The following is an 11728-nucleotide window of genomic DNA, read 5'->3' as shown; positions in this document are numbered from 1 at the left end:
TGACAGAAAGTCGGCCCAGCAGATGAGGAAGTGGCAGGCAGGCTGGCCCTGGGGACTCCTCTCCAGCCCTGCTCCATCCCAGCCCTCCACGACTGCCCGCCTGGCCCCCACTGGTGAGTCGGGACCTCCCAGGGCGGGCTCGCCACGTGCCCAGGCCCCTGACCCTCTGGGCCACTCGGCCCGGCCCGGCCCGGCCCTGCCCTGCCCAGGCTGTGGGCGAGGCTGTGCCTGTGGAGAGTGGGTGGGAGGTCCCAGCTCTCCGGGGCTGGGCCTCCCCAGCAGCCTCCCTCATGCCTGGCCCCCATTTGCCAGAACCTGGGCCTTCCTCCACCACCTCCTGCTCTGGCCCCTCTCTGTCTCTTACTCCTCCCTCCCCTTGGCGCCCTTTTGCACCCCCGCTGCTCCCTTTGCCTGCCTCCTTTTCCCTTCCATCCATCTCAAAGGAAGGAAGGACCAGACCGAGTTTCCCTACTGGGGACACACCCAGACTCTCCTCAAACTTGGGGAGAGGGCCTTCCAGAAGCCTGGAGCCACCCCTGACCTCCAGGGTGCCTGCATGTGGGGGGTGGGGGAGGTGAACTTGGGGATGGTGGCAGAGAGAGACCGGAGATAACAAGCTGGCAAGCTCACATGAGTCCAGGAGGAGCTGTGTGTTAGAGCACATGCTTCTGGGCAGGCCCTACCCCAGAATAAGCAGCCAGCAGAACTCTGACTGGGAATGAATGAATGACGACTGCCGTCGGTGAAGCGAGAGTTGTGGATGTGCATGGCCCAGGGCAGGTCTCTGTCTGCACATGGTGTGGGTGATGTCGGCTTCGTTCACCTGCAGGTGGGCTGTGTGAGTTTGTGTATGTGACCGCGCTCATCTGAGACTCACAGACACAAGAGGAGACCTGCGTGTGAGCACAAGCGCTTGCACATGGTAATGCGGCTCCTGTGAAGGAGCATGTGTGTGTAGGTGTGTTTGCCAGTGTGCGCGTAGCTAGGAGCAGGCCTGAGTGTTAGAGACCGTGCATGTCAAAGTCCACAAAGACTTGTCCGGGTGGTGTGTCAGACATGGGCAGTTGCAGTTGGCAGGAAGCAGGTGGGCTCTGTGTGTGCACGCGTGTGCTTGCCACTGGCGAGTTGTCGCAGGGGCGGAGAGAGCAGTGGCAGGGGCAGTGTGTATGGGACGGCTGGGGGCCTGACCGTCGCGGTGCAGTTGTGGGTGGGTGTAGAGGTTGGGGGAGCGTCTGTGAGATATGTGTGCAGCCCCCATGACTGTCAGAAGTTGTGTTCTTCACTTAGTACCTGCAGGGTTGCTTCTCTGGGTGGAGGGAACCTGGCCAACCCAAGTGAAGGCGGATCGCAGAGCACCTGCTGTGCTGGCTATTTGGGGAGCACCTTGCCCTTTGGGGGCTGTCTGTCTGGAGTCTCAGGCTCTCCTCCTGGCCAAGGCTTTTGTGTCCCTTTGAGCCCTCCCCCGACATTCCTTCAGGCTAGGAGAGGGAGAGGGCCTAGTCAATTATGACCCCTCCTTGAGGGAGGGGAAGATTCCTGAGACCTCCCCCACTCCCCACCTCCTCACATGCCTCTGGCTCCCGGCCCCTCCCTGGGAGAGAGGGGTGATGGTACCCATTCTGAAGTAGGACAGCCTGAGAATTTATGGCTCATTTAGGAGAGGATGCCCGGGTATGGGTTTTCAGCAGTTCTCTTTGGGCTGAGGCTAGACCTGGGGCTGGAGTCCAGGTTTTTGTCTCAAAACCTAGAGTTCTGACTGGTCTGGGGTGGCTGGGCGGGTGGTGAGTCCTGCTCTTTACTTGGCTTTCTCAATCCTGGTGGGTCCTCCAGGCACTGACCTGTGGCCTGGACCCACCCTCCACCTCAGACGCTGTGCCGTGGGGGTGGGCAGAGGGCGGGGCTGCTGCCAGATCTAGTCAGACAGGTGGAGCCGCCAGGGCAGGAGTCTCAAAGAGCCAGGCTTCTGGAGAGGAAGGGTGAGAGGAGCGCGTCTCGGAGGAGAGGCTGGAGGTGAGAGCCCAGGAGGGCAGATGAGAGCCCGAGGGAGTGTCTTGGCAGGGGAGAGGAGGGAGGGACAGTTCCCGAGAGGACAGGAAGGGCCATCCCGGGAGGTGTGCATCCTGAAATGGGGCAAGAGAAATTGAAGGGGAGGCCCTCTGGAGAGAAGGAAGACCCAGGTCTGGAGAGGTGAGAGGCTGGCCAGGAAGGGAGAGGAGGTTTGTTCCGGAGATGAGTTCCCTGGTGGTAGGAGGTAAGCCTCTCTGGAAGGAGACCAGAAATTGAGAGTCCTCTTGTGGAAGAAGGGAGGGGAAGTCAGAAAGTAGAAATCCCTGGAGAGGAGCAGAGTGTGAGGATAGGGGAGGAAGGTGTGGAGAGGAAAGGCAGAACAGCCCTTCCCAGGCACGCAGGATGTGTGGGAAGCAGATCCCCCACCCACCCTACCCCCGCCCCCCATGGCCTCCTCCTCGCTCTGGTCCCTAGCAATTCCTTCCTCTCACTGCTCTGTCCTTTCTGTGGCAAGGTGTCTGGAACTGTCCTGTCTGGTCTGTGTCCTGTCTGTGGGTCAAGGATGAAATTGGTGGGGGGGGGGGGGCGGGGGTTGGGAGAACAGTCAGCCCTCTCTGACACCTATCCTCCTGACCTCACCAGAGTCCTCAGCCAGGATGGAGGCTGTTGTGAACCTGTACCAGGAGATGATGAAGCATGCAGGTGAGATGCTGTCTACTAGCCTTTCCTCCTTACAGACCCCTTGACCCTTTATGACCTGACCTCATGTCTGCAAACCTGGTGGGGACCATTTGGACTCTGTGTCCCTTCCTTACTTCTTTTACCCTTCTTCATAGATCCCCGGCTCCAGGGCTACCCTCTGATGGGGTCCCCCCTGCTAATGACCTCCATCCTCCTGACCTATGTATACTTCGTTCTCTCACTGGGGCCTCGCATCATGGCCAACCGGAAGCCCTTCCAGCTCCGTGGCTTCATGGTTGTCTACAACTTCTCACTGGTGGCACTTTCTCTCTACATTGTCTATGAGGTAGGCCCCTGGGATGCCTCAGCTTTATTCCTACAGGATAATGGGTGGGCCCTTGGGCTAGAGGAGGCATCTTCTTTCCAGAGAGGCTCAGCTCTGTTTCTCCATCTAGAGCGGGGGTGCCCACCTCCAGGCCATGACTGGGGACCGCTGGTCTAGAGAACAGAAGAGATTTGGGGGAGGGAGGGATGTCTGGCTCTCTAATCCACACTTCTTCATAGTTCCTGATGTCTGGCTGGCTAAGTTCCTACACCTGGCGCTGCGACCCAGTGGACTTTTCCAACAACCCGGAGGCACTGAGGGTAAGTGGCAGCGGAGACCAGGCCCCAACCAGGGGTAAGAGCACTTTGGATGTGCCCTGTCTTATAGGCCCGTTTAGAGAGGCTCTTGGCAGTCCTAAGGATGTCCTGACTTCTTACAGATGGTTCGAGTGGCCTGGCTCTTCCTCTTCTCCAAGTTCATTGAGCTGATAGACACAGTGAGTAATTACGTGAGATCTGAGAACGTGCGGGGAGAAAGAAGTGAGAGGCCTTGGCTCTGAAACCCCTTCCCCCACACTTCTCAGGTGATCTTTGTTCTCCGGAAGAAAGATGGACAGGTGACCTTCCTACATGTCTTCCACCACTCAGTGCTTCCCTGGAGCTGGTGGTGGGGGGTAAAAATAGCCCCAGGTGAGTGGTGAAGGCCACTGGGGGAAGGACAGGTACTGGGGACCAGAGGCTTGACTCTCCTGACCCTGTTTGTTGTCCACTCACAGGAGGAATGGGCTCTTTCCACGCCATGATAAACTCCTCTGTGCACGTCATCATGTACCTGTACTATGGATTGTCTGCCCTTGGCCCTGTGGCTCAGCCCTACCTTTGGTGGAAAAAGCACATGACAGCCATCCAGCTGGTGAGGGGCCTGAGCCTGACCCACAATCATCCCCCCAACATTCTGGTTTGGATCCTACCTTTATCCAACCGACCTCACCTTTGACTCCAGCCCTCCCCACTCAGTCCTCTCCCCGTGCCCTCTGACCCATGCCTTTTGGTCCCAGATCCAGTTTGTCCTGGTCTCGCTGCACATCTCCCAGTACTACTTCCTGCCCAGTTGTAACTACCAGTACCCAGTCATCATCCACCTCATCTGGATGTACGGCACCATCTTCTTCGTGCTCTTCTCCAATTTCTGGTATCAGTCTTACACTAAAGGCAAGCGGCTTCCCCGTGTACTTCAGCAAAACGGAGTTCCAGGTACCACCAAAGTCAAGGCCAACTGAGAAACATGGCCTAGCTAGGTGCCCACCTAAGTGCCTCAGGACTGCACCTTAGGCAGCAGCTGTCATTGTCCTCCCCAGCTACACCTGTGACCAGGGCTTATGTGGTCAGGACTGAGCAGCAGACAGCTCTCTGCTCCCCACAGCTGGTACACAGAGACCACCGCTTCTGTTCCTCCCTGACTTCTCCCGGCCAGCCCCAGGGATGTGGCCTCATCGCCCTCTGCCACTCCAGAGCCGGCGGCTGAAAGGGCTGGACACTTACTTCCCCCTCCCTGCCTTACACTTGGGAGAGGAGCACTCAGGGCTGGCCCCCACCAGGGTCTTGTGGCCTTTTTCCTCACACTGAAGAGGTCAGCAATAATCTGTCACTGTGGACCCAGGCTGCCCCCTTCTCCACCCCACACTGAAGTAGGAGCTTCTTGGCCAAAGGTCAGGGTGGGTGGGGGGCCTGGGAATACAGCCTGTGGAGGCTGCTCACTCCTTTATGTCTTTATTAAAAGTGACAGAGGAAAGCACGGTGGCTGTGTGTGTACATGTGTCAATGGAAGAGGTGGGTACAAAGCCTGCCAGCCTGTCTGCAAACAGGAGGGATGGTCACGGTGCCCGCAGGATGGACGTTTCTAGCTCTCTGCTCACAGCAGAGAGGAGCCTCTGGGAAGGCTGATGGGACAGAGGTCGTGCCAGAAGAGAGGAAGACATGACTTTATTAGAAAAGTAAAAAAAAAACAAAAACAACCCATAAAACACTGTGAGGAGTTGGTCCTCAGCGGATGCCTTGGTGGATGAGGCTGCTTTTGGTCGCACTGGCCTTCTCCCGCTCCCGCCGCCGGGCAGGGTCCAGCTGAAAGCAGCGCCAGAGCCGCAGGGTCTCATCTGCTGCTGCAGATGCCACTGTGGTCCCATCTGGGCTCATGGTCAGACTGAGCACCCGGGCTGTGTGACCTGGGGTGTGCAGAGGGAAAGAGGGAGAGCAGCACCTAGGGTGGTAGGCCCCTGTAGTCCTCCATTCACATACTATGAATTCATCCTTTTAACGCATACAATTCATTGGTTTCCAGTATATTCACAAAGTTGTGCAACCATGACAATGATAATTCATCACTCCGTAAAGACAGTCACTCAGTACTCTCTCCTCCCAGCCTCTGGCAACCATTAATCCATTTTCTGTCTCTGCATTTGCTTCTACTGGACATTTCATACAAATAATCATCTATTTGTGTCTGTCACTTAGCACCTACCTTTCAGCTCAGCCACCTTGGCCATGGTTGGGTACTTCCAAATAACCAGCTGGTTCTGGGCAAAGCCGTGGCCTGAGATGAGCTCCTTGTAGTGGGGAGACCAGAGGATGGAGCACACCTGTGGAGAGGAAATGGCATGGGCATGACATACACGGAGCCAATGCTACTCAAATCAGAACCGCATCCACGTGGCGTTAGGCACTCTCCCAGAGGCTGCAGACTCAGACTCGAATAACTAGTCCTCACAAAACCCTTTTGAGAGTTAGAATTGTTAACCATTTTACAGATGAGGAATCAATTGGAAGGAGGTTCAGTAAGTTGTCTAAGCTCACATGCAAATTAAGTTAGTTAAGTTAGTAGGTGACAGAGCCAGAATTTGAACTCTGGCTCCAGGGTCTGAGGCTTGAATAAAGCAAAGTCTGCATGTACTGGGCCAGGAGGGTGTCAGGAGAGGACGCTGCAGGGCGACCCACCTTTGAGCTAGGGCCTCAAATACCATTCTAAGACATTTGGATTACACACTGTGGGTAATTGGGAGCCCTTGCAGGGCTTGAGGATAGAAACAGACTAGCCAGACCAATATGGAGGACAGACAAAGCGATAAAAGACCAGTGCTGTGAGTCTCCACAGGAAGAAGGATGAGGCCAAGGGGAGGGGATACATGTGAATGATACTCTGAGGGAAAACTGATTTATCTTGGTTGACTAGGTGAAGAAGATGGAAGAGTCTAACTTGTTCAGATTTCTTAGTATCCATTTCAAATAGCAGAGGAGGAACACACATTTCAGGGAGGCAAGGGGAAGCGACAAGTTTAATTTGGGACATACTAGGGTAGTGCCACCTTATAAAACGTGGGGTTAGAGACAGGCTGGCTGTGGACTGTTGAAAATGTGTGTCTGGAATTCAAGGGTGACATCTGAGCTCAGAGATCATGCCAGTATTGCATCAGTGAAGTCACTGGAGGGGAGGAGGTTGCCCAGGAAAGCTATACAGAATAAGAACACATCTGGGAGTGAGGCTGGACTAAGGAAGACTACCTGGGAATAGGCATCCACAGAGCTCAGACAGGCCCCAGAGCAGACGTTCCAGATACGAATGTGTCGATCACTTGTGCCCCCGCCAGTTGCCAGGACATTGGACTGCCAGGGACACCAAGCTACAGCCTAGGTGGGATAAAGGTGAAGTCAGCAGGTACTAGAGCAAGACAAGGAGTTATCGGGCACACAGATTAACTCAGTCCAATTCCACCATCCCATGTCCTCTTAATAGTCCCCAGGTTCTTCTAGGTGAGAGTCTGCAGAGGCCCATCCCAGCCCCACTCTCACCTTGACAGCCCCTTGATGCTGGGTGAAGGTCTGCAGAGGAACCCAGCCACCCTCTCCAGGAGCACTAGGCCACACGTTGACCAAGTTGTCGTTGCCACCACTGGCTAAATGTCGTCCATCTGGGGCCCAGCGCAACCCACACACTTCCTGGCTGTGGCCACTCAGTGTGGCCACATGGTGTTCTGCTACCCGAACATCATGGTGGTGGATGTGGCCAGAGCGTGAGCCACTGCAGGAGGAGAGAAGGGAACCAGGACCTGTAGCAGTGCCAAACAGGTGGCAGGCCAGAGCTGCTTCTGTTCAGAGGTGTGCAGTCCAGGGAGAGGGGGGCCAAAATCTGATTTTGTAACAGATTAGCAAAGCCACTGACCTGGACAGGATATAGCTATTCCAACAGAGGGAGCCCACTCGGGCAGAATGACTAGTCATGTTTCGAAGCCGTTTCTGCTGTTGCACATCCCATAGCTACAGAGAGAGAAGACCATGAGGATCGGGACTTGGCATTAACATCGTCCTGCTGGGCAAGCCCCCTGGGTCTGGAGACAACAGAGCTGCAGCACCGGGACAAGTCTCACCTGCACCTCGGCACTGCTGGTGCCCACAGCCAGGTAGTTGCCCTCTTTGATCCAGGCCACAGAAGATATATAGTCCCCAGGCTGCTCCATTTGCAGCAGCTGCAAAATGTCACCAGTGCTAGCACTCCACAAGTATACGCTGTTGTCCAAAGCCACAGCCAGGACATTCCCAGAGCTCCAATCCACAAGGTTCAGGTCTGCCAGAGAGGGAAGGGAAGAGCATCAGCTATCTTGTTTGCCTTGTCCCTCTCTCCCTCTTTCTCCATCCACTGGACAAGAAGAAGACTGCACTTACAGTAGTCATTCCGGATTTCAGGGGCGTCCAGGATGCGGTCTGGCAGGGAAGGAATGTAACGGCAGGTCTTCCTGCTGGAGCCCGGCGTGGCCTTCTGGCTATAGAGTACTTTTAGTCTGTTCTGGTAACCTGTGGCAACAGAGCGGGTCTAGACACTGGGAGGATTGACACTTCAGCATGCCTTTAGCTAGGAAGGCCAGATAAGCACTTCCTTCCCCTCAATCTTAGGTGGAAAAGGCAGACAGCCATCTCATCCACCCTGAGCCCTGGGGGACAGAGTGACATCTTACCCTCTGGGGCATTTTGTGGTTTTCCACTGAGCCGAAGGATCTTGGCTTCCTCCATGTCAAAACCGTTCAGATTCAATGCCCATGCTTTCTGATGTTCCTGGCACATAAGGGTGGGGATGAGGTGGCGGTATTATCTAGATTTCACAGACCAGTTTCCTGCCAGAAGTCCCCTGGGACACATACCTTCTTGGTGGGCGTCTCACTGTTGTCGGGCTGGTTCTCCTTGCTCAGGAGGAAGCTAGCCACCTCCATCTGGGAAGCATTGCGATGGGGGATATAGCGGTCACCGCCAGGTTTGCTGGGAGTGGTCTGAAGCTTGGAGCTGGATTTGCCTGGGACAGGGAGAGGGAAGGCCAGACTGTCAGACCCGGCTCAGGGGGAGGAGGCGTGAAGGCTGCTTCAAGCCCTTGCTCTTCCCTCCCCGCGACCCGCCCCACCCTACTGACCGGGAGTTCGGCCTGGGGTCCTGCCGGCGCTGTGGGATCGGTTGGCGGCCCGTATAGGCGAGGGGGCAGGCCCCGCGGCTTCCTTCGCTTTGCGCTGCCAGCGCGCAGGGGGTGCGTTGGGGATGGGTGTATCCAGCTGCAGCAGCGAGTGCAAGTCACTCTCGAACACGAACTGGGCCATGGGAACGCCTGGAGGGAGAGGGGTCCTTGCAGTCGCTGCCCGCTGAGCCCCAGCGTAAGAGAGGCGACCGTGCTCTGGGGCGGCCGACCACAGTCAGGACCACCCTGGCCGCAGCCCTTCCCGGCGCAGCACCCTCGGCCGCGGTCCCAGACCGGCTGGCTCAGTCCAGCCGTCTCTCACCGTCAGTTTAGAGCAGGTTCAGTTCCCAGACCGGCTTTAGCAGTGAGGACTTGGACGACTTAAACTCTCCGCTCCAAGCACTCATTGGCTCCTTCAAAATCCAACCGTCGCAACCGTCGCCCTAGCCCATTGGCCTCCACGGCCCAGGGGGCGGGTCTTCCGGGGGAAGCTCCGGATCTCACGGGAGTCCAGCAGGTGAGCGGGATTTGAAGGGTGGGAGAAAGGCAAAGGCAGCTTCTGCGCCACCGGGTGTCGGGAAACGGGGCTGGGTGGGGCGCGTCTGGGGGCGGGGCCTGCGCTGGCTGCCTGCCCCTACTGGTTTCATTCATTCGTCAGTCTCCCCCGCACCGACCTTCACGCTTCATGCTTGAGGATCGTTTTAATGATACGAAGTGCAGAACTCGGTGGAATGACCTCAGCACTTAAGCCTGTTTAGAGAAGGCAGTGTAAGGCAGTGGCCGACCAGCCGGACCGAAGGCATGCAGGCGGGTTGGGAGTGGGGTGCTGCAGGAGTTGATTGAGAAACTTAGAAGAGAGACGGCCGGAGCATCCATTGTTAGCTTACTGCTTGCGGCAACACTGCTAGGAAGGAAGAAGTGCCTGTGTTTTCAAAAACTGTTTTGTTTGCTGTTGTTTTAGAAACAAGGAAAATGAGACTGAAAGAGGGGTGAATTCCTTATGGTCAAGAAAAAAGATCAGGATTCAGACCTGCCTATCTGGGAGATAAGATTGGATAGCCCTGTGAGGGAAACTGGGGCTGACCCCCATGGAGCATTTGAGATGTCGGGATTTTTAGAGATCCACGAGTCTAATCTGCGCATGGTGCATCTCCCCATCCCAGCAACACACCCGTATTTTACAGATGAAGAAACCGCAGTCCAGAAAGGGACGTGTGCAAGGCCACATGTTGGTGGGGGTCCGGATCTGACTCCTGTTCAATCGAGTGCTCTAATAGTGACTTCAGTGAATTGTATGATGTACTTAAAGGTGAAGCAGCAATAATAAAAATGATAACGGGCACCATTTACTGATCATCTGCTAACTATGATGTTTAAAGAGTTTACGTACATTACTGCAGGTAATCCTTAATCCCATAAGGCAGAAACTTAATTCCCTTAAAAAAAAAGAAACCAGGTCAGGGAAAGGTTAGAAACTTGCCCAAAAGCACACAGCCAATAATAATTAGTGGAGCCAAACTATCTAACTAACCTCAGAATCTAACCATATTCTACACTACACTACATATTCTAGACTCGAGAGAGGCTAGGGGGAAAAAAATCAATCGTTAGCCTAAAATCAATTCTGATGATGACAGAGAAAATGTTGGAGTTTTCATCCAAATTATATTGTTATTATCTTTAATTTTGAAGCATTCATGTTATCTCTTTCCAATTACCTTGGAAAACAAGGATTTATGTGTCCTGAGGTTGGAAATGGGGAGTCCCTGAACCCTAGAGAACATAAAAGGAGTCAAGCTGGTCAGGGCCATAAATGTTAAGCTAAAGAGTTTGGACTTTTATCTTCTAGGCATTGTGGAGTCAATGAGAGTCTCCATTCTGGGGAGGGCCAAACAAAACATTTCTGAGGACAAGGCATGGCCAGCAATTTGCAGTTTCTGGAGCAAGGGTCACCGTAGAGGAAAAGAACAACAGGGTAAATAAGGGTACAACTTCAGAGAATTTGAACCTTGAAAAGTAAAGGAATGACAGGGTTTCTTTGGCGGCTCAGTTGTAAAGAATCGGCCTGCTAGTGCAGGAGACACTGATTTGATCCCTGAGCCAGGAAGATCTCACATGCCATGGAACAACTAAGCCTGTGCACCACAACTACTGAGCCTGTGCTCCAGAGCCCAGGAGCTGCAACTACTGAACCCACATGCCACATTACTGAAGCCTGAGTGTCCCAGAGCCTGTGCTCTGCAACAAGAGGAACCGCAATGAGCAGCCTGTGCTGCAGCTAGAGAGCAGCCTCTCTGTGCAACTACAGAAGAGCGCCCACAGCAACAGAGACCCACCACAGCCCCCAAATGAAATAACATTATTTTTTTAAGGACCTTTAAAAAAAGACATTTAATTTAAAAAATAAAAAGATAAAAATAAAGGAATGGCAGAAGCCAGTGGAGATTGTACTGACATGGGCCTTGAAATGGGAGGAATTCTAAAACGCAAAATAGTTGAGTGTTGACAGAAAAGGTCAGAGTTGGCTATTGAGAAACAAATCATGGGTGACCTTGGGGAGAAAGGGATCAGGGGAGGGGGTGCTTGGGTTTCCTTTGAAAGGGGTTGCAGAAAGGAGGGTGGGGAGAATATGGAGGCAGCAAGCATGGGCTACTTGTATAAGAAATTTGAGAGTGAGAAAGAGGGCAGTTCATGGGAGCTGGAGGGAATGCCAGCACTAAGATCCCATGCATCTTTTATTTTAAATTTTTATTTTTGGCTATGCTGGGTCCTTATTGTTGCACGAGGGCTTTCTCTAGTTGTGGAGGAGGCTACACTTCGTTGGGTCGCCCAAGCTTCTCATTGCGGTGGCTTCTCTTGCTGAAGAGCAGTCTTGCTAAAGAGCAGGGGCTCTAGGGTGCTTGGACTCAGCAGTTGTGGTGCACAGGCTTAGTTGCCTTGAGGCATGTGGGATCTTCCTGGACCAGGAATCAAATCAATGTCAACTGCATTGGCAGGTGGGTTCTTTTCCACTGGACTTACAGGGAAGTCCTGCCTATGCATCTTTGAAGGTGAAGACAAAATAGCCAGAGGAGATAGAAGAGGGCAGGCAATGGCCTGTTGATAGAGCAAGGTGTCTGGATACGTGATGAGCTGCTTAGATAAGGGAACTCTCACCTGAAGGACCTGAAGGAGAGAGTATGGAGGGAATAAAATATAGGTAATATTCAGGGGGGCTTCCCTGGTGGC

At 54.1% G+C, this 11728-nt stretch overlaps 2 protein-coding genes across 4 annotated transcripts; one reads left to right on the top strand and one right to left on the bottom strand.

Annotated features, from left to right (window-relative positions):
- Position 1: 1 nt before the first annotated feature.
- Positions 2–4807, top strand: ELOVL1 (ELOVL fatty acid elongase 1). 3 transcript variants are annotated; one of them, XM_088835208.1, is made up of 9 exons: positions 2–113; positions 830–922; positions 2650–2709; positions 2844–3034; positions 3253–3333; positions 3453–3509; positions 3597–3702; positions 3789–3925; positions 4071–4807. In XM_088835208.1, the coding sequence occupies exons 3-9, from the start codon at positions 2664–2666 to the stop codon at positions 4290–4292; spliced, it is 840 nt and encodes a 279-aa protein (XP_088691334.1). In that variant the 5' UTR covers positions 2–113; positions 830–922; positions 2650–2663; the 3' UTR covers positions 4293–4807. The 3 variants fall into 3 exon arrangements, with proteins under 3 accessions (XP_088691334.1, XP_055257826.2, XP_088691335.1); XM_055401851.2 differs by lacking the exon at positions 830–922 and having other exon boundaries at positions 8–113; XM_088835209.1 differs by lacking the exons at positions 2–113; positions 830–922 and adding an exon at positions 950–2010.
- A 168-nt stretch (positions 4808–4975) lies between these two features.
- On the bottom strand, positions 4976–8960 carry CDC20 (cell division cycle 20). Its single transcript, XM_055401852.2, has 11 exons — positions 8823–8960; positions 8462–8650; positions 8199–8347; positions 8016–8112; positions 7726–7854; positions 7431–7627; positions 7226–7320; positions 6856–7084; positions 6568–6693; positions 5531–5648; positions 4976–5234 (listed from the first exon to the last, which is right to left on the bottom strand). The coding sequence occupies exons 2-11, from the start codon at positions 8640–8642 to the stop codon at positions 5056–5058; spliced, it is 1500 nt and encodes a 499-aa protein (XP_055257827.1). The 5' UTR covers positions 8643–8650; positions 8823–8960; the 3' UTR covers positions 4976–5055.
- Positions 8961–11728: the final 2768 nt, after the last annotated feature.

Source organism: Moschus berezovskii, chromosome 4, assembly GCF_049115385.1.
Source record: "Moschus berezovskii isolate FMDL1 chromosome 4, NW_MosBer_1.0, whole genome shotgun sequence".
In the NCBI taxonomy this organism is placed as follows: Eukaryota; Metazoa; Chordata; class Mammalia; order Artiodactyla; family Moschidae; genus Moschus; species Moschus berezovskii.
The sequence above is the reverse complement of the archived record's forward strand: the minus strand, read 5'-3'. Positions and strand labels throughout refer to the sequence as shown.